The sequence below is a fragment of the Panthera onca genome, chromosome B2 (assembly GCF_046562875.1).
Source record: "Panthera onca isolate mPanOnc1 chromosome B2, mPanOnc1 haplotype 2, whole genome shotgun sequence".
NCBI lineage: Eukaryota > Metazoa > Chordata > Mammalia > Carnivora > Felidae > Panthera > Panthera onca.
Genome location: NC_138343.1, coordinates 104401073 through 104424468, shown reverse-complemented (window position 1 = coordinate 104424468; position 23396 = coordinate 104401073). Strand labels below are relative to the sequence as shown.

General features: G+C 35.6%; 1 protein-coding gene across 5 annotated transcripts in view; it reads right to left on the bottom strand.

The window, feature by feature from the left end:
- The window catches only part of DSE (dermatan sulfate epimerase), an 81160-nt gene that overhangs the window by 11414 nt on the left and 46350 nt on the right, over nucleotides 1-23396 (bottom strand). For all 5 annotated transcript variants that reach the window (XM_060616457.3, XM_060616458.3, XM_060616456.3 and 2 more), the window contains one exon: nucleotides 937-1190. In XM_060616457.3, the coding sequence (XP_060472440.2) occupies nucleotides 937-1190 (254 nt within the window). The remainder of the gene's footprint in view (nucleotides 1-936; nucleotides 1191-23396) is intronic.

Here is a 23396-nt window from a genome sequence, read left to right as displayed (position 1 = left end):
ATATATTTAGTATCCTAATAATTCACTGTGATCTTAGGGCTGCTTTTCTTAAATACAGTCTTATTTAATCATTTGTAGACTTTCACAGGTGTTGTAATTAAGTCAGAATTATACAAGCAGAGAAAATATAATAGCAGCAATTACATAATACATTAATGCAAAGTAGCTATGTGATCCACAAAAGTCACTTCCAAATTTGAGCTAAATGATCTAGATTGGTTGTTTGCAGTCTTTAGAGAAAAAAAGTAGTGTTGTAATGATAGACATCTATTTGCAAAGAACAGTCATTTCAAATAATAAACCACCCACTTAGGTTTTAAAAAGATGAACATATGGGAAGGGAGAAAAATAAAAAGGGAGAGAGAGAAGGAAATCACAAGAGACTCTTAAAGACAGGGAACAAACTGAGGGTTGAAGGAGAGACGTATGTGGGAGACAGATAAGATGGGTGACGGGTATTATGGAAGACAGCACTGGGTGTTATGTTTAAGTGCTGAATCACTAGGTTCTACTCCTGAAACCAATATTATACTGCATGTTAACTAACTACAATTTAAATACAAATTTGAATGAATGAATGAATGAATGAATGAATGAATAAAACAAAAAACTCCATTTATCCAGGATGGCTGTCTTCACTGTCAAAATTCTCTGGGAAAATGAATTTTCACCACTGACGGTGTGCTGTAAGGATATGGTTTGGCACAATCAGAAGCCTTACTTAAATAACCTGCAGGCTAATATAACTAGCAGAAATGAGGAAAGAGATGTGTCTCAATTCTCTAAGGGATGTCCTAGGTATTACTTCATCTCATGAACTTAGTTGGGATCTGACCATGAACATATATACTAAGGCTAGATACAAAAATGCTCTGCTCTCAAGGCAACTGTGACTGATATTGGCTTGGGCATCCCCTCGATTGTGTCCACACGCACCTTGATTCATCAGAACTAGGCTTCCCGTGAGCAAGGCCATGCAGTTGGTGGGTTGGTGATTGTGGAGGTACTGAAATCCCCATCCTCTTCGGTATGAAGTTTCATACATATATCCCGAGACATTGGCAATCACTTCAAGAAACTTCTCCTGCTGTGTCTTACTCAAGTAGTTGTACAAGAAGTCATAGGCAGTGGCAAAACCAACCAGGGAGTGAGCAAGCGGGACTTCATCCCAAGGAGCGTCTTTCACCAGCCTGCAGAGGAAAATCAACCACGTGACTGAGTGCAAGGGTCTTATAGCGTTCATCCCACTTTTCGAGTATCTGTTTCTTAGAAGGAAAGGGCACCACTGAAGACACAATCCAAGAGGTTTAGTGCCTCACAATTAGCTTCCTTCCACCGTAGACACAAGCATAAGGTTCATCTCATGGGAAAATTACAGAACAAATGATTTTTTTTCTCTCAGATTTCTGGCAACATCAAGATGTTGAGAATTTTTACTTTTGACTTTTTACTTTCGACGAGAGGTAGAAGGATATGGTCAAAGAGATCTAAAGCATATAACATGTAGTGGCAGGGCAAAATTCTCAGGAGTACCCATTTCACCAATACTCACCCTCCCCTTTTTACCTGTGTAAGAGGTTCTCAGTTTTATTCTTAGGGCTTCCTTGCCAAACCAGTGGAACATGTACATCCCATCTTATTTCCCATAGGCAGGTCAAGGTGAAGGTATCATAGCCTATGAAATCTAGTTAAAGTGAGTGAAATGAACTGATTCTAACTCAGATTTCTACATCTTGTTCTTTCTCTTAAGATGAACTGCACTGCCTTTAGGTCCTTTGAGTAATAACTTCCAGAGAAATGTAAAAGCTGACCTGTGAAATATGAAACCGTCACTTTCTAGGAAGCCAACTTTCTGCTTAACTTGCTACATTATTCTGCAAGTGTTTTAATACTGTGTGGCCTGCATTACAGAGGAAGCTTTTTAAAAGGGATCTTTCACAATCACAATTCTACAGAACTATCCAGAAAGCCCAAACCATCTCAAGATGTATGTGACTAATCTCTAGGAGAAGGACACAAGTGAAGGAAGTGCTGTACGGTTGGAAGGTTGAAGAAAATTCTTGATTGGGGATTAAATGAAAGCTTAATATTTCTATGCCAGGAACCTCCTGACCTCTTGGCAATCTGGTGAAGCCTCAGCCTCTTAACGCTCTAAAATTCATAAGATAGATTACGTAGGGATATAAGGAAAACTATTACTTTGACATCTAACTATTAATACAGAGTTTTTAAAAATTGTGATCTCTGTGCTTCTTTATTACGGCACTAAAAACCAAGATTTAACAGTAGAGATAGGAACTACCATAATTTATAAGTCGTGACAAGCATAAGCAAGAGTGTCTATAATACCTATAATGGGACACGAAAATATCTCTCTGCAACAAAGTTACAAGTTCTCCCAATATTACTATAGCGGTTACCTATGTACATCATTTGGAAGAAATGCTAAATTTCAGTCAGAGTCCGTGAAAACTAAGATGCAGTATTTCTCCCATGCAAACCGCAGAGATCCCAGGACAAGGATACTTAAAAATGTTCTGAAAGGGGCACCTGAGCAGCTCCGTCAGCTGAGCGGCCAACTCTTGATTTCGGCTCAGGTCATGATCCCAAGATGATGGGTTCAAGCCTCACATCAGGCTCTGGGCTGACCATGGAGTCTGCTTAAGATTCTCTCTCTCTTCACACACACACAAATGTCCTGAGAGACCACTTCCTCTAGACTATAGCCTTCTTTTAGGAGTTTGTATGAAAGACATGATCTTAATGTTGCCTTCTATGGTCACCCTGCAGAATTCCAACTAACAGTATCTCATTTCCCTTTGTCACTTTTTCTGTCCTCTTTGCATTTGTGTATGTATATATGTATGTATGTGTGATTGCGTATGTACATGTACATGTATATGTATGTATACATATACATATGTACATGTATCCTCTACCAGGTGTTAAGTTCTACAAGTGCAGGGTTTTATTTTTGCCTCTGTTGTATTCACTATAGGATCCCTAACCCTACAACAGTGTCTGACACACCGCAGATACTCAGTAAACATTTTTGGAAAAAAAGGAAAAAAGAAGGAATAGGCCTATAAGACCAGGCCACACTGTTAACAGTGAATATGCAATCATCATGAAATCAGGCATCCGGAGAAATCTCTTGGCATTTGATAATTTCAGTGTTTAGTTAGCTGTGGTGATATAGCCTGGTGCTAAACTAACTAAGGTTGATGAGTTTTTTAATCGTTTGGTCACAGACAAAGCAACTAGCATGTACTGGTTGTAAACACACTATGAAGAGTATGAATGAACCCTCCACTTCCAGGGAAAACAACTCATCCTGCAAGCTCACTGTTAGGGAGTTAGGAACACAGTCTTCACTGACTCCTGGTGGTTGCTAAGCAAGCCAGGCAGAGAGTCCAGGCCATTTGTTTCCCAGCCCCTGTCTCTGCACCATGTCACGATGCATCTATAAACGACAGCATACGTACCTGGCCTTGGGAGAGCTGACATCAGTGAACCGCTACCATCGCCCCAATCCTGACACATCTGATTGACCAGGGAACTTATTTTCGTAGATCAAAGAACACTTATTATTATAATTCTCATCCTTCAGGAAGTATTATTATGCAATTTATGAAATTAGGCGAACTATGAAATCTCCAAGATGCCCCCATATACTTGCTTATTCCAGGCAGTTCCCAACTCAACAAAATGCTAGTATACTGACTTTGAAAAAAAGCTGATACCATCCGGCTCATCACTGTATCATTATGAAATCTGACCTGTAAGATTATATTTCTAAAAGGCTGTCTAAATACTTTACCAATACAATTTGACCCAGCCACAGATTCAAAGTGCAATGATGGGAGAGAGCATATTTTACTGTCATGGAAACCAAAGGAAATTTGCTTCTAGCACATGGATAGCAGCAAAGTAACTATCTGATTCAATGTGACTCTCACTACTGGTCAGTAAATCTACTGGAAAAGTTGGTTAAGTGGTGAATCATTAAAAAAAAAAAGATACAGGTATTAACTTATGAATTTTACTTCAGCTTAACATATCCGTATGTACATACATTCATTAATCTTTTGAAGGTGAGATAAAAGCCTTTTTTAAAAAAACTGTGAGTCTAAAGATTGGTTTCATTGTTCTTTCCTGCAAAGAACACACACAACACATCATCACAATTGCAAGCTTTAGTTTCTTTATAATATAGAAATTAAAGATATTAGTGAAGGAATGCAGAATCCTTCCAGATTTGCATATTTTTCCCTAACCTTTTACAAATCTCATCCACAGTAAATTATATGATAGCAATCTTTTACAGTAAGTCATTCCAAAGCATTTAAGTTAGTTTTAGAAACACTAAGTTTTTTCTTTTTGAACTCCTACTTACTCACATAATATTAAAATTGTATAACTACAAGTATTGATGGCATTGGCATAAAGTCATTTGAGAATACAACTGGTATTTGCAAAAACACTTCACTCTGCTGGTGGGAACAGAGATGAATGGACATAGCAGAGGACAGCTGACCAACCTTGACATTCAGCATTTTGTGAGAGTTGCTGCCAGATGACACAAGGAATGGAGGCTAATTTCACTGGCGAGTCAGTTAAGAGGAGGGTTTGAAAAATGTTTACTGTAGCCCTCTTGTTATAAACTATACCTTCTTCCCTTACGGGCCAATCTTAAAGTAAGGTCCATGGATCTCCAGGGCCTTAGAGACTCTTTGAGGGAATCCTCAAGTAAAAATTAGTTTCCTGATAATACAAATACGTTATATGCTGACATTTGCACTGATGGTGCCACAGCACTTACAGGTTAAAAACACTGGCACCTTAAGCAAGAGTCCAGCAGAGGTACCAAACTGCTCTAGCAATCCTTGCCTGATTCTGCATACTGTCATGAACTCTAAGCTACACACACAGACACACACACAAGCCAGTTTCAATTAAGAATATTCTTGATAAAGGGGGCACCTGGGTGGCTCAATCGGTTAAGAATATTCTTGATAAAGGGGGCACCTGGGTGGCTCAGTCAGTTAAGTGTTTGACTTAGGCTCAGGTCACGATCCCACAGTTTGCAAGTTTGAGCCCTGCTTTGGGCTCTGTGCTGACGGCTTGGAGCCTGCTTGGGATTCTCTGTCTCCCCCGCTTTCTGCCTCTCCCCTGCTTGTGCTCTCTCTCTCCCTCAAAAATAAATAAACATTAAAAAAAAATTTTAAAAAGAATATCCTTGATAAAGTGTGAAGATTATTAATTTTATCAAATCTCAAATCTTTGCGTATATCTCTTTTCCATATTCTGTGTGATGAAATGAAAACTATGTAAAAAGCACAGTGGACACCAAAGTGCAGTAACTATCACAATGAAAAGAAACTATGCATTAAGAGCTGAAGTAGCTCCTTTTTTTTTTTCCATGAAACATCATTTTTATGTGAGAAAATGACAAACTGACAAACTGCAATTATTTAGACTTAGGTATTTAAGTGGAAGTTTTCTTGAAGATGGAGAAGTCTGCCGGCTCAAAGAAAATTGAAAGCCTTTGCTGCCAATGACTAAATTTGAGCTTCCAAGAGAAAATAAGAATTTTAGAAAATGTGTATCTACTACCATGTGCTTAAGAGTTTACCAACACATAAAAGTTTTTCTGATGAGGTCAGTAATAACAAATGTGAATTATTTTTATACTGTGTAACTAAATACATCAACACTTGGAAGACTGGAATAACTCAGCAAGCAAACATTCAAAATACAAAAGGCAAGATATTATAAAACCATGCACAGATGAAAGATCTACCAATGGATTATTCTACTAATTAAAAGATGGGAGCTCATTAACATGGCTTCAGATCCCGTACTTTTATGAATCAGAGTCCATTTAAAACCAACTTTTATGCAACGACTACTTGTCAAGTTCTAGTATAGAATCAAAGAATATCCATAATTTTCTGAAAAGATTCTTAAAAACTCTGTCCTTTTCAAGCACATATTGATATGAAGCGGTTGTATTTTCTTCATATATAGAAACCAAAACACCACACTGCGACAGACTGAATACAGTAGGCGTGCAAAATCTGCAAGAATGAGCAACAAAGATCTCTTGTGCTAAATGCTTTGTTTTTAAAAAGTATAGTTATTTCTTCCTAAAAATATGTTAATGTTAATACAAAATGGACCTCTCACCCTAAAAAGAAAAAAAAATGAACCTTTAAAATGAATGCATACATGTTTTAAATATCTTTCAGCTTTAATTTTTAACATAGTAAATATCAATAGGTATAGTCTTCACAAAGCTCTTTGATGTTTTCATTAATTTTTAAGAGTGTAAAAGAGTTCTGACTCTAAAAAGTTTTTAAAAAGCTGCCTAGACCACTTTCAGAGATAAGTTTAAGAGAATTTATGTGAAACAGAAGGATATGAACACAAAAATGAACTATTAATGGCCTAGGTTGGGGGTATGGTGTTGGTGAGGAGAGGAATAGAGGTTATCAAGATGTGCTGCTTCCATGAATCAAGATGGCTACAAAAGGAAGAAAAGTGGCAAAAAAATCTTTCCAAAATGCAATAGCTTCATTGATCCAAATTTTTATAATAGTTTTATATGAACAGACTGCCTCCATTATCATAAACGCCTTTTGAACCATCTATTATGTACAGAGTACAGTGGGCATCCTTAGAAGTCATACTTAAAATTGGACAGTTTACTTGATAAAACGAGTAAAAAGAAGCTTAACAATAATATTGGCATCTATTTTTATTTGTATAGATTTATGATCAAATGACTGTATTTAAATTTTTTTCTTATAGCTCTAATAGATACATAGTCTTTCAAAATAACCATCTGTGAAAAGATTAACATTTAGTATTACAAGGTTTACAGAATACTTTTATGCTATTTCATTTACACAAACACTGTTAAGGTAAATGCTTGGAATAACAGAAGTTTGGTGTTTAAAATCTAAGAGGGGTCGGGGCGCCTGGGTGGCTCAGTCGGTTGAGCGTCCGACTTCGGCTCAGGTCACGATCTCGCGGTCCGTGAGTTCGAGCCCCGCATCGGGCTCTGGGCTGATGGCTCAGAGCCTGGAGCCTGCTTCCGATTCTGTGTCTCCCTCTCTCTCTGCCCCTCCCCCGTTCATGCTCTGTCTCTCTCTGTCTCAAAAATAAATAAACGTTAAAAAAAAAATTTTTAAATCTAAGAGGGGTCAAAAAATCACTGATATTTATTTAAATGAATTAATAGTATAGAAAAAATAAATACTAGAAACAATGGGACAACTCGTAACTCCCTTTACAATGTTATTATGGTTATTAGTCCTGTTTTCTAGCACATTTTACAGCCTAACAATTTTATGTCATACTTTTCCATATGTAACTATATCTTGAAGGTCATGATTTGATCCATGGTATAGGCAAATTTATACATTTTTATAAGCATGTTTAAATGAAGCTCTACTGCTTGTTTAGCTTTTACAAAAAGCAGAACTCAAAAACAATCCTTTTTCTCTGAGGTAACATTTAGTTTTATTAACCTATAAAATATTTAGTAAATTCATACAGAAGATTCATGTTAAAAAATCTGGCTTTAGGGGCTTTCGGGTGACTCAGTCGGTTAAGCATCCAACCTCGGCTCAGGTCACGATCTCACAGTTCACGAGTTCAAGCCCCATGTCAGGCTCTGTGCTGACCCCTCAGAGCCTGGAGCCTGCTTTAGATTCTTTGCCCCTCCCCCGCTCCTGCTCTGTCTGTCTGTCTCTCTCTCAAAAATAAACATTAAAAAAATGTTCTTTTTATGTTAACAAAATCTGGTTTTAGACACTTGATATTTATAGCAATATAAATTTAAGAAAAATGAAAGAAGCTTTAAAATAATTAGGAATTTAAATGTAGAACATAGCAATGAACACTTCAGAAATTATTCCCAAGGGTAAACTTTACAGGCTGGAGCAGTACCAACTTCACTTTTACCAGCTTCACGGCTGTTGTGTCTACTGTATATTAGCCACACCTCTGCCTACTGTGTGCCCTGGGTCACACCACCCAAATATGCCAAAATAAGGTCAATTCTACCTTAAGATGTAAATTGGTCTATTCACTCTAAAAGCACCCTCAAGACAGTAATCTGATAGAAAGTCATTCAATTTTCAATCAATTGCCTTTGTGTGCTTAGAAACAGCTTCCAATAAGTTAGGAGAGTCATGTAGTACCACTGTTTTTAAAACATGACTAATGGCAGCTGTGATTCATCTTTTTTCCTTCCGTAAGTTAAACATGAAAACTAACTATGAATGTTAAATGTCAGTAATACATTAAATATCGTAAGTTATTCCTATAAAATTAAGCCAAAGGAAGTGGATTTCTAAGCTGTGTGGCCTTGCCTGTGAAGCACATTGGGGCCTCGACAGTGACTTTCCAAGGAGAGCAGAATAAACCTGGAATTTAGAGAGACTTGATGTGGGGGCCTCTGAGTGGGTGGCCAGGTATCCAAGGGGCATATTCAGCTAAATTCTGGCCTGCCTTGGTGTCCATATTCTAAGTGTTTGATCAGGTGGCTAAGAGTGGCATTTGCATCATCAAGCAAAATTCACTATTTATAACTGGGAGGAAACAGAGATGTTGTACTTCATATTAAGCGCATAGCATGTGCCAAGCCCTTTATGTACTTTATTTCATCTAATCTTCAAAACTCACATTAGGTATTACATGTCCATTTTATAAGCTGTAAAAGTAGTATTTAGAGACAGGAAAATTACATGCTTAAGATCACACAGTTAAGTTAAATGGTGGAGCCAAGAATGGCATCCAAGATCATCTGAATCTAGAATCATTTTACTTCTTTGTGAGGAAAAGCACAGTGCTTTCAAAGAAAGTCACCAAGTTTGCAATAAGAACCCGGCCAGTAGAAAGTGCTAGCGTTAACACACCTACCAAGAGCCAGACAGAAGGGCACTTAGGCTGAAACACATTACAGGGTTCCAAGTCCTGCCATTTTCATGACACCAAGGCAGATACAAGGTAAGAAATGTAGGGAAAAAAGGCAGACATTGGAAGAGATACCATGATTCTGTGTCCATATGGTTGCTCAACACCCACCCAAGGAACATGAGATACCAATCATGAAGAATGCCTGAAGCAACTCTTTCTCTCTCCACAGACATCCACTGAGCCTGGGGCTCCCAATATTCTACTCTAGGTACGGTTGGTGAAGGGGATAGTGGGCCTGAACTTGCATGCTCAGAACCTTTAGCCCCTTAAGCAGGACAGGGCTACAATAAACAGAAATGGTCAGTGAGCTTCCTTTTTAACATCTACTTTATTCCCTACTTGGTAAAAAGTATTGCTGGAAGGAATATATATACATTAAGAGATCTTCAGGAAAAATATCTTATCACCCCTAAAAAATAAAAGACATTTTCTCCCACTATCTGTATTTCTATATTCATTAAATTACTAGATTCAGTACAGCAAAACATTACCACTTAATTTCATTTTAAAGATGAGAATTCAGTATCCCAAATTTTAAAATCTAAAATACAAAAATTTAGTTTAGGTTGGCTTCACTCAAGCAGAATATTGAGGAATCACTTATGTGAAAGCAGAAATTAAAGAGAATATTCTTTTTTACTTAAAAAAATATTCTAAATAATGTGTAGAGAAAATTAATTAATTTGAATGTCAAAATATACTAAGCTAAATGAGTAGTGTTGTTAAATGGGAAAAGGCACTGCTATGCCATTATTCCAATGTTTAGTTCACTGACACAAGTCTTAACCAAACATCCAAGTGTGCCATCCAAGCATAATCTATTTAAATAGAATCAAATAGCTTTTATGATTGTAATCCCTTTTAGCTGACCAGTGGGCTAGTGTCCAGCCTGGGCTAGTGTCCAGCCTGAAAAGATAAGGGGGAGAAACATGATAGGCAAGATGATTCGAATTTGATAACAAGACCTCTGTTTCATTGGAATGGCAGAGCTCAAAGGACCCTAGTCCTTACCTATCAAATTCTAATGAAAAACTATCAAAGAATCCATTATAATGGAAAAATTGGGAAACCTACAAAGACTAGGAGAGAATAACACAGACTTGCCTATATTGTTCACAAAGTTTATTCGAATGATTTTTGCACATTTAAAAAAGTATCTTTGTATTTTATAAGTAGAAACACACTTATATGTTACATACACATTTATACGTTAACAATGTAAAATATGTTTCAAAGGGTTCAGCAGGACAGCTTATTGCGTCATTGCTTCGGTCAATGACTATGCAAGCATACAATGATCATGTAAGAAACAATGCCTTAAAATTGTCAATTTGATTACAAAAATTAAGCATGCAAGAATAGCCAAGGAGGTCAATTAAAAGAACAATGATGGAGGGTAACTAGCTCTGCAGAGAAGAAAACATGCTCTAAAGCTTCACTAATCAAAACAGAGTGGTGCTGACATATGAACAGAAAGACACACAAATGAAGCAAAACAGAAATGTGGAAATTTGGCACATGATAAAGGTGGCATCAAAAATCAACAGGAAAAAGAAGTATCTTTAAACAAGTTTTTTGGAACAACTGGACTGTCATTTGAAAAAAGATAAAACTGAATCCAAACCTCATGGAATACAACAAAATAAACTCTAAATAAATTAGGCATCTAAATGTAAAATATGAAATCACAGTACTCTTAGAAGAAAAATGGATGAATTCCTTTGTGACCTAAGGAAGGAAAACCTTTCCAACCATGACTCAAAAACAGAAAGCACAGAAAAATAAAGTGATCGTTTTGGCCATATAAAACTTTAAAAAGAACTTTTGCATAGGGGAAAAAAATACCACAAGCAAAGTCAAACACAAATGACAAATTGGGAAAAAATACCTGCATCATATACCTTGAATACAACTACACTTATCCAAACATACAAAAAACTCTTAAAATTAAAAAAAAAAATCATGTCATTAGAAAAATGAACAGAAGACAAGACAGTTAACAAAAAAGAAAGGTAAATATATCTCCCCTCCCAAATTCTCATCTCATAATAAAAGAAATGTAAATGAAATCAACAATAAGGTAACATCCAGATTAGTAAAATATCAAACTATGACAAACACTCTAGTAAAAGCTGTAGAGAAATGAGGTCACTGTCAAAATGCTGTTAGAGGTGCAAAATAGTACAAATCCTATAGGATAAAGTTTAGCAATAATTTAACAAAATTATACAAACATTTTATCTTTTGACCTACTTCTATTACTTACAGAAATACAGCTCCACAAAGACAAAAGCACATATGTATAAGGTTGTTTTCTCAAGGATCGTATGTAATAGGATTCTGATATGGCACATTGTGAACTATGTAAATGTTTCAAATATTTCAAATTAAATATATGTCAAATAAATACTAAAGTGAAATGAATGTTTGGGATTTGATTCAAAACGAAATGAACAAACAGGGCAATATGTTCCCCAAAAGAATGAGATAAATCTCTAGGAAGCAATCTTAATGAAATACAGATGAATGCTTGCCTGATAGAGAGTTTAAAATAATAGTCATAAAGATGTTTACCAAAGTCAGGAGGGCAATGTATGAAATAAGTAAGCATTTCAACAAAAAGAAAATATTAAAAGTACCAAACGGAAATCACAGGGCTGAAAAATATAACAATGAAACTGAAAAATTTGATAGAAGGATTCATCACCAGACTAGCTCAAGTGGAAAAAAGGAACAGTAAACTTAGAGACAGGGTAGTGGAATTCATCCAGCCAGAGAAGAAAAAAAAGAAAAAAAGGAAAGATAGCTTAAGGGACTTAAAGGATACTATGAAGAGGACCAATAGAAACATTATAGGGGTATCAGAAAGAAAAAAGGGAGAAAGGGACAGAAGTTTATTCAAAGAAATAATGGCTAAATTGGGGGAGAAATGAACAGACATCCAGATACAGATAGCTCAAAGGGTTAAAAATGATGAATCTAAAGAGACCCACAAGATACATTTAAATTGTCAAAAATAAAAGATAAAGAAAGAATCATAAAGCAGCAATAGAAAAGTAAGTCGTTAACATACTTAGGAACCCCCCTAAGACTATGAGCAGATTTATCTGCAGAAACCTTTCAGGTCAGAAGGGAGTGGGATGACATAGTCAAAATGTTTTAATAATAATACTAACAACAACAACAACAACAACAACAAAGACCCTGCCAATCAAAAAATACTCTACCCAGCAAAGTCATCCTTCAGAAATGAAGAGATAAAGCTGACTAAAACAAAAGCTGAAGGAGCTCATCACCACTAACCAGCCTTACAGGAAGTATTAAAGGGAATTCTTCAAGTTGAAACGAATGGATGCTAATTACTAACACGAAGACATAGGAAAGTATAAAACTCACAGGTAAAATAAATGTACACCCAAATTCAGAATACTCTAATGTTGTAATGGTTGTGAGTAAATCACTTAGAACTTTAGTATGAATTTTAAAAGAACATAAAAAATAATTATATAATAATTTTTTAATAGATGCACAATATTTAAAAATGTAAATGGGGGTAAAGAAATGTAAATTTTGACATCAAAAACATAAAATGTGGTGGGGAAGAGTGTAAAAATGTAGAGCTTTTGAATGTGTTAAAAGTAAAGTTATCAGGGGTGCCTGGGTGGCTCAGTTAAGTGTCCTGACTTCAGCTCAGGTCATAATCTCACTGTTTCAAGTTTGAACCCACGTCAGGCTCTGTGCTGATGCCTCAAATGGTAACAAGAGACAAAGCAGGTCGATACATAATGATAAAGGAGTCAACTCACCAAGACGATATAACACTTACAAGTATGCACCTAACGTAGAAACACCTAAACGTATAAAGCAAATATTAACAGATCATTAGCAATACAGTAATCAGCAATGAACAGCAATACAGTAATAGTAGGAAATTTCAATACCCCACTTTCAACAATGAATAGATCATCCAGACCAAAAAAAAAAAATCAGTAAGGAAAATTGTACTTAAACTACACATTAGACCAGATGACTCCACATATGCATCTAGAAAACATTCCATCCAACAGTAACAGAATACACAGTCTTCTCAAGCCCATGTGGAACATTCTCCAGCATAGATCATATGTTAGGTCACAAAAGAACTCTTAATAAATTTAAGAAAATTGAAATCATAGTAAGCATCTTTTCTTTTTTTAAATGTTTATTTTTGAAAGAGAGAGAGACAGAGTGTGCATGGGGGAGGGGTGGAGGGAGAGGGAGACACAGAATCCGAAGTGGGCTTCAGGCTCTGAGCTGTTAGCACACAGCCCGACTCGGGGCTCGAACTCATGGACCACGAGATCATGACCTGAGCCCAAGTCAGATGCTTAAATGACTGAGCCACCCAGGAGCTGGACCAGTAAGCATCTTTTCCAACCACAATGGTATAAAACTGGAAATCAATTATAGATGGAAATTAAACAACATGCTCCTAAGTAACCAGTGAGTTAAAGATGAAAACAAAAGGAAAATAAAAAAACACCTTGAGACAAATAAAAATGGAAACAAAACATACCAAAACATATTGGATACAGCAAAAACTGTTCTAAGAGGGAAGTTCACAGAGGTGCCTAGGTGGCTCAGTTGGTTAAGTGGCCAACTCTTTATTTTGGCTCAGGTCATGATCTCATGGTTCATGAGTTTGAGCCCCACATCAGGCTCTACGCTGACAGTTGTGGGCCTGCTTGGGATTCCCTCTCTCCCTGTTTCTCTGTTCCTCCCCCACTTATGCTCTCTCTTACTCTCTCTTAAAATAAATAAACTTAAAACATTTTTTAAATAAAAATATAAGAGGGAAGTTCACAGCGATAAAAGCCTACACTAAGAAAAAAGAAAGCTCCCCAATAAACAAGCTAACTTTACATCTCAAGGAATTAGAAAAAGAACAAATTAAGTCCAAAATTAATGGACGGATGGAAATAATGAAGATGAGGCAGGAATAAATAAAACAATAAAAAGACCATAGAAAAGATCAATGAAACTAAGAGCCGTTTTTTTTTTTTGAAAAGATAAACAATATTGTCCAACCTTTAGACTAATAAAAAGCAAGGAAGACTCAAAATCAGAAATGATAGATGTTACAACTGATGACACAAAAATACCAAGGCTCATAAGAAATTACTATGAACAGGGTGCCTGGGTGACTCAGTTGGTTAAACGTCAGACTTTGGCACTGGTCACGATCTCAGGGGTTCATGAGTTTGAGTCCCGCATTGGGCTCTGTGCTATACTGACAACTCTAAGCCTGGAGCCTATTCCAGATTCTGTGTGTGTCTCTGTCTCTCTCTGCCCCTCCCCCACCTTTGTCTCTCAAAAATAAACATTAAAGAAATTTTTTTTTAAAGAAATCACTATGAACTATTATACACCAACAAATTAGATAACCTAAAGGAATAGACAGATTCCTAGAAATACACAACCTACCAAGACTGAACCATGAAGAAACAGAAAACCTGAACAGACCAACTAGTAGCAAGGAGATTTAATTAGTAATCAAAAAGCTCTCAGCAAAGAAAAGTCCAGGACTAGATAGTTTCACTGATGAATGCTTCCAAACATTTAAAGAATTGAAACCAATTCTGTTCCAATTCTTTCAAAAAAAAATAAAAGAGAATGGAATACTTCCAAACTCATTTTATGAGGTCAGCGTTAGCCTGATACTAAGGGAAGACAAGAACGTTGTAAAAAAAAGAAAATTATAGTCCAATATCCCTGATGAACATAGATTCAAAAATCCTCAACAAAATATTGGCAAATTGAATCCAATGGCACATTAAAAAGATCATCACCATGACCAAGCAGGATTTATTTTAGGGATGTAGGGATGGCTCAATATGTAAAAATCAATAAATGTGATATACCACATTTACTAAAATGAAGGTAAAAATCATATGACCACTTCAACAGATGAAGAAAAAGCATTTGACTAAATTCAGTATCTTTTTATCATAAAAGTTCAACAAACTGGGTATAAAAGGAACATACCTAAACATAATAAGAGCCATATATGACAAGCCCACAGCTAACATTACCCTCAACAGGGAAAAGTTACAAGCTTTTCCTCTAAGATCAGGTACAAAACAATGATGCCGATTCTCACCATTTTTATTCAATGTAATGTCAGAAGTACTAGCCAGAGCAGGGGTGCCTGGGTGGCTCAGTCAGTTAAGCATCCAACTTCGGCTCAGGTCATGATCTGAGTTGGTGGGTTGGAGCCCCACATTGGGCTCTGTGCTGACTGCGCAGAGCCTGGAGCCAGCTTTGGATCTGTGTTTCCCTCTCTCAGCCCCTTACCCACTCACACTTTGTGTGTGTGTCTTTCTCTCTCAAAAATAAATAAACATTAAAAAAAATTAAAAAAAAAAAAAAGAAGTACTAGCCAGAGCAATTAGGCAAACAAAAAAAAAAAAAAAAAAAGAAAAAAGAAAAAGAAGAAGAAAAAGAAAAAAAGAAAGAGCATCCAAATCAGAAGGAAGTAAAGCTGCCTCTATTTAAAGATGACATGATATTATATAAAGGACACTTTATAGGTATCTTTTAGGGATACTTAAAGATTCCACCAAAAAAACCCCAAAAAAACAAAAAACCAAAAAACAAAACAACCAAACAAATCTGTTAGAATAAGTGAATTCAATAAAGTTGCAAGATACAAAATCAATTCATAAAAATCAGCTGTGTTTCTGTACACTAACAACTATCAGAAAGAGAAATTAAGAAAAACATCTCATTTATAATAGCATCAAAAAATACTTAGGAATAAATTTAATCAGGTAAGTGATCTCAACACTGAAAATTATAAAACATTGATGAAAGAAATTAAAGAACATACAAATACATGGAGGACTATCCCATGCTCATGAATTGAAATAACTAATATTGTTTAAAATGTCCAAAACCACTCATAGGTTCAATGCAATCCCCATCAAAATTCCAAAGGCATTTTTCACAGAAATAGAAAAAAAAATCCTAAAATTCATAGGAAACCACAAAAGACTGAATAGACTAAGCAGTCTTGAGAAAGAACAACAAAGCTGGAGGCATCATCACACTTCCTGATTTCAAATAGTATTACAAAGCCACAGTAATCAGACAGTATTGTCCTGGCATAAAAACAGACATATAGACCAATGGAGAATAGAGAGCCCAGAAATAAACCCATGCGTATACAGCAAATTAGTTTCTGACAGAAGAGACAAGAAGATACAATAGGGAAAGAATAGGGTTGAGAAAAATGGATAGCTTCAATGGATGGTGTTGAGAAAACTGGATAGCTTCACGCAAAGGAACTATACTGAATCTCTGTCTTATACTGTACACAAAAATCAACTCAAAATGGATCAAACTTGAACATAAGAACTAACACCATAAAACTACTAGGAAAAAAACAGCAAAAATGCTCTCTGATACCGGTCTTAGTAAGGCTATTTTGGATTTGACACCAAAAGCACAAGCACATAGGACATCAAAACTAAACGCTTCAGAAAAAAAAAAAAAAAATAGCAAAGGAAACCATCAGCAAAATGAAAAGGCAACCTATGGGATTCAAGAAAATATTTGCAAAATACTTATCTGATAATGGGTTAATATCCAAGATATATAAGGAACTCACACAACTTAAAAAAATAATAATAATAACCCAATTAATAAATGGGCAGAGGAACTGAACAGACATTTTCCCAAACAATGTATAAAAACAGGCAACATGTAAATGAAAAGGTACTCAAATCATTAACCACCAGGAAAATGCAAATCAAAACCACCACGAGACATCACCTTACACCTATTACAATGGCTGTTATCAAAAAGACAAGAGAAAAACGGCTGGTGAGGATGTGGAGAAAAGGGAATTTTCCTACACTGCTGGTGGGAATGTAAACTGGTACAGACACATGGAAAATGGAATAGAGTTTCCTCAAAAAATTAAAAACAGAAATACCCTATGATCTACCAATCCCACTTCTGGGTAAATATGCGAAGGAAACTAAATCAATATCTTGAAGAGATATCTGTACTCCCATGTTTATTGCAGCATTATTCACAATACCCAAGGTATGGAAGCAACCCATGTCCATCAGCAGAGGAATGGATAAAAAAAATTTGACACACACACACACACACAAACACACACACACACTCTCACACACAAGAATATTATTTTCAGCCATAAAAAGAAATTTATCATCTGTGACAAGATGGATGAACCTGGAGGACATTAAGTGAAATAATTCGCACAGAGAAAGACAAATACTACATAGTATAACTTATATGTAAAATCTTAAAAAAAAAAAAAAAAGTCAAACTCACAGGAACAGGGTAGAATGATGGTTGCCAGGGTCTAGGGAGCAGGTGAAACAAGGAGAGACTAATAAACAGGTACAAATTTTCAGCTATAATATGAATAAGGTCTGAGGAATTAAAGTGTAACATAGTGACTATGGTTGACACAACTGTGTTGCATAATTGAAATTTGCTAAGAGCGTAGAACTCAAGTGTTCTCATTTTAAAAAAGGTAAATATGTGAGGTGATGGATGTGTTAATTAATTGGATGATGGGTATTTTTCCACAATATAGACACATATCAAATCATCATGTTGTACACCTTAAATACATTACAATTTTACTTTTCAATTATACCTCAATAAAGGTGAAAAAATTGAATATGAAATAAAGAATTTTAAGATAAATTAAAAGGTGACAGAATTTGTTACCAGCAAACTTGTGCTAAATGAAATGGTAAAAGATTTCCTTCAGGCTGATGGAAATGATAAATGAAAACCAGACTCTATTCAGAGGAATCAAGAATACCAAAAAGGATAACCATGGGGGCAAATATAAAAAGACATTTTTCTCTAATATTTATATTTATATATGTGTATGGATATTCATTCATTCTAAACTTTTAAGAAAGATGAGTGTCTCTTTGAAGAGAATATAAGTAACAATGTAATGTGAAGTCTGCAACAAATGTAGAAGCATAATATATTATAGGAGCAAAAAGGGGAGGGGAAATAAATAGAATTATACTGCTGTAATGTTTCTACATTTTTTTCTGATGTATAATTTGTATCTTGTAAATAATGTAATTCATAGCAAGCACTGGGGTAACTCAAAGTAGTATAGCTAAAAGCCAAAAGAAACAATAGAATGAAATACTAAAAAATGCCTTACATAAAAGAGGACAGGAGAGGAAAAACAGAGGAACAAAAACAGAAGGGATAAATAGAAAACAAATACCAAGTTAGTACACTTGAACCCAATCATCAATGATTACAGTATATGTAAACAGACAAATCCACCATGTAAAAAGATTGCCAGGCTGTATTTAAAAAAAGCAAAATGGAAACTTACAGATACAACAAACAGATTTTAAGCAAAGGATGAGAAAAGATAAACACTGAGAAAAAATGTGGGAATGGTTATATTAATGTCAATGTAGGCTTTGAGATAAGGAATATGACCAGAAATTTAAAAATATGTTTTATAATGAAAATGTGTTGATTCGCCATGAAAATATAACAATCCCACGTTTATGCACCCTATGAACTGGCCTTCAGAAATATATAAAGCAAAAACTGGCAAAACTAAAGAAAGAAAAAATAGATCTGCAATTGTGGTTGGAGATATTAATACTCTTCTCCTACAGATTGATAGAACAAGAAGGAAAAAACTAGTAAGGATATAAAAGATTTGAACAGCATTACCAACCAACTTAACTGACGTTTTTATTTTTTTTTATTATAAATAGGCTCCATGCCCAACATGGGGCTTGAAGTCAATACCCTGAGATTAAGAGTCACATGCTTACACTATCAACAATAGTTTAAGTATGGGAAGAGCCCAGATGTCCATTTACTGATGAACTGATAGACACACACACACACACACACACACACACACACACACACGTATGTATGTATACATACATACATACATACATACAATGGACTACTACTCGGCAATCAAAAAGAATGAAATCTTACCATTTGCAACAATGTGGATGAACTAGAGTATATTATGCTAAGCAAAATAAGTCAGTCAGAGAAGGACAAATATCATATGATTTCACTCATATGTAGAATTTAAGAAATAAAACAGGTGAACATAGGAGAAGGGAAGCAAAAATAAGACAAAATCAGAGGGAGACAAACCATAAGAGACTCTTTAATACAGAGAGTAAACTGAGGGTTGCTGGAGGTGAGGTGAGGAGGGGATGGGCTAAATGGGTGATGGACATTAAGGAGGGCACTTGTTGACATGAGCACTGGGTGTTATATGTAAGTGATGAATCACTAAATTCTCCTCCTGAAGTCATTATTACACTATATGTTAACTAACTTGGATTTAAATTAAAAAACTAAGAAACTTTTTAAAAATGAAAAAGAGTCACATACTCTACCAACCAAGCCAGCTAGGTGCTCCTTAATTGACTTTTATAAAACACTACATCCAACAACTGTAGAAAGCACACACATTCTTTTTTTTTACTTTAATGAAGTTTTTTCATTTTAATTCCAGTATAGTTAACTGCAGTGTTATATTAGTTTCAGGTGTATAATATAGTGATTCAACAATTCTATACATTATTCAATGGTCATCATAACTGTACTCTTAATCCCTATCAACTATTTCACCCATCCCCCTGACCTACCTCCCCTCTGGTAACCTTCAGTTTACTCTCTATAGTTAAAATCTGTTTCTTGGTTTTTCTCTCTCTCTTTTCTTCTTTGCACATTAGTTTCTTAAATGCCACATATGAGTGAAATCATATGGTATTTGTCCTTCTCTCACTGACTTATTTCACTAGCATTATACTCTTGAGCTCCATCCATGTTGTTGCAAATGACAAGACCCCACTTTTCTTATGGCTGAATAATATTCTATTTCATACACACGCGCACACACACACACACACACACACACACACACCCCACATCCTCCCCAACCGCTCATCCATCATCCATCAATGGACACTTGGGTTGCTTCCATAATTTGATTATTGTAAATATGCTGCAATAAACATCAGGGTGCATGAATTAGTGCTTTTGAACTTTGGGGTGCGATTACTAGGTCATAGGATAGTTTTACTTTTAACTTTTTGAGGAACTTCCATGCTGTTTTCCAGAGTGGCTGCACCAGTTTGCATTCCCACCAACAGTGCAGGACGGTTTCTTTTTTCTCCACATCTTCACCAACACTTGTTTTTTCTTGTATTTTTAATTTTAGTCATTCTGACAGATTGAGGTGGTATCTTATTGCTGTTTTGATTTGCATTTCCCTGATGATGAGTGATGCCTAGCATCCTGTCATGTGTCTGTTGGCTATCTGGATGTCTTGTTTGGAGAAATGTTCATATCTTCTACCCATTTTTTAATTGGATTATTTGGGGTGTTTTGGTGTTGAGTTGTGTAAGTCTGTTATATATTATGGATACTAACCCTTTATTGGATATGTCATTTGCAGTATCTTCTCCCATTCAGTAAATTGCCTTTCAGTTTTGTTGATTGTTTCCTTCAGCTGTGAAGAAGCTTTTTTATTTTGATGTGGTCCCAATTGTTTACTTTGACTTTTATTTCCCTGACCTCAGAAGACATATCTAGAAAACTGTTGCTACAGCCAATGTCAGAGAAATTACTGCCTGTGCTCTCTTTTAGGATTTTTATGGTTTCATGTCTCACATTTTAGGTCCATGACCCATTTTGAATTTATTTTTGTGTATGGTGAAAGAAAGTGGTCCAGTTTCATTCTTTCACATGTTGCTGTCCAGTTTTCCCAGCACCATTTGTTGAGAGACTGTCTTTTTCCCATTGGATATTCATTCCTCCTTTGTCAAAGATTAATGGACCATATAACTGTAGGTTTATTTCTGGGTTTTCTGTTTTGTTCTATTGATCTGTGTGTCTAAGATCTGTGTGCCAGTATCACACTGTTTTGATGACCACAGCTTTGTAACATAACTTGAAGCCCAGAATTGTGGATTTCAAGCTTTGCTTGAATGCCTCCAGCTTTACTTTTCTTTCTCAAGACTGTTGTGGCTATTCGGGGTCTTCTGTGGCTGCATATAAATTTTAGGACTGTGTATTCTAGTTCTGTGAAAAATGCTATTGGTATTTTGATAGGGATTGCGTTAAATGTGTTAGACTGCTTTGGGTAGTATAGACATTTTAACAATATTTGTTCTTCCAACCCATGAGCATGGAATGTCTCTCCATTTCTTTGTGTTGTCAATTTCTTTAATATTTTATAGTTTTCAGAGTGCAGACCTTTGACCTCTTTGGTTAAGTTTATTCCTAGGCATTTTATTACTTTTGGTGCAATTGTAAATGGGATTGTTTTCTTAATTTCTCTTTCTGCTGCTTCATTATTAGTGTATAGAAATGCAACAGATTTCTGAACACTGATTTTGTATCCTGTGACTTTACTGAATTTATTTATCAGTTCTTGTAGTATTTTGAGCATACACATTCTTTTAAGGGTACATGGAGTATTCACCAAAACCTACCTAATGCCGGGCTATAAAAACAAGTCTCAATCAATATCAAAGGACTGAAATCATTTTAAGTATGCTTCTGCAACAAAGGCAATAAGAAGATAGCTAAAAGTTGAATGTATATAAAAATCAACCCACTTATTTTTTTTTAATTTTTTTTAACATTTTTATTTATTTTTGAGAGAGAGAGAGCAACGAGCGGGGAAGGGACAGAGAGAGAGGGAGACACAGAATCCAAAGCAGGCTCTAGGCTCCAAGCTGTCAGCACAGAGCCCGACACGGAGCTCGAACCCACAAACCGTGAGATCATGACCTGAGCCGAAGTCGGACACTCAACCGACTGAGCCACCCAGGCGCCCCCAAATCAACTCACTTCTAAATAACTCATGGGTCAAAGAACAAATCACAGACAATTATAAATTAGTGCAAAAACAAATGATAATGAGAATAGAATGTATCTGAATTTGGGGGATGCAGCTAATGCAGTCCTTAGAATAAATTTTATGACACTATAAAGTTTATATTAGGAAACAAAAAGGTATAAAATCAATGATCTAAGCTTCCACATTAAGAAGCTAAAAAGGAATTAAATCCAACATTAATAGTAGTAAACAAATAATAAAGACAAAAATCTATGAAATACAAGAGACAAGTAGTAAGAGAAAATCAACCAAGGGAAAATTGACTCTAGAAATACAAATAATTGTTGAATACAGGAAATGAATATGTAAGTAGATATAACTACATAATTCCTTAACTTCTATGCATTTATGAAAGTTTTCAAATTAAGTTCAGAAAAAAACAAAAATTTATAAATGTTGGCTCTGACAGTGGCTCATCATTTATAATAATTGTGTTTATCTTTATATATTTTTCTTCTAAAATTCAATATGAATTTCATGACATACAAAATTAAAAATGTCATCTATTGCAAACATAACATGATACATAAAGCCTAAGTACTCTATGACCTAGATTAAAGATCTAAAGATTCTGACATCAAAGTTTCCAAAGGAAAGAGGTGGAACCAAATTGTTATCAACCTTATAGTACATGAAACTTCCTCCCCAACACAAACATAGAATGGATAATCAGCTGTTTAGAACTTGTGGTAGGCAGAACAATGGTCCCCTCAAAGATATCCACATCCTAACTCCCAGATGGTGTGATTAAATTAAGGGCTGTGGTGGCAGATTATCCTAGTTTATCAAGATGAACCAAATCCAATCACATGAGTCTTCAAAAACAAAGAACCTTTCCTGGCTGTGGTCATAGAGACATGTGACCAGAGAAAAAAATCAGAGAGATGCGATGTTGCTGGCTTAGAAGATGTAGGAAGGGAGCCAAGAGCAAAGGAATTTATGTGGCCTCTAGAAGCTAGATAAAGCTCATCCCAGAGCCTCCAAAAAGAAATGGAGTCCTACTAACACCTTAATTTTATCCATGTGAGACCCAAGTCAGAATCTAACCTTATATCTTGTCTTGTGTAAGATAAGTCTGTATTGTTTCAGTCACTATATTTGTGATTTGTTTCAACCACAACAGGAAACTAATATAAAACTCCACACATATGAATAGGCAGTCAATTCCTACCAGAGACTTAAGGAAATCCCATAATAGGAAAGAAGAGGCCCAGATTAACAAAATGATAAATGCAGCTAGAAAAAATTTTAAAACAAAAAGGAACTCTTGAAAATGAAAAGTAACAGAAAGACAAGCTTAATTAGAAAGGTTAAATGAAAGTTGAAGAAATATCAAGAAACAGAGATATGAGACAATGACATAGAAAACAGAAAAGAACACCAGAGGATTGGTCCTAGAGGTTGAATATCTCACCAAGAAGAGAAGCAAAAAAAAAAAAAAGAAAGAAAGAAAGAGAGA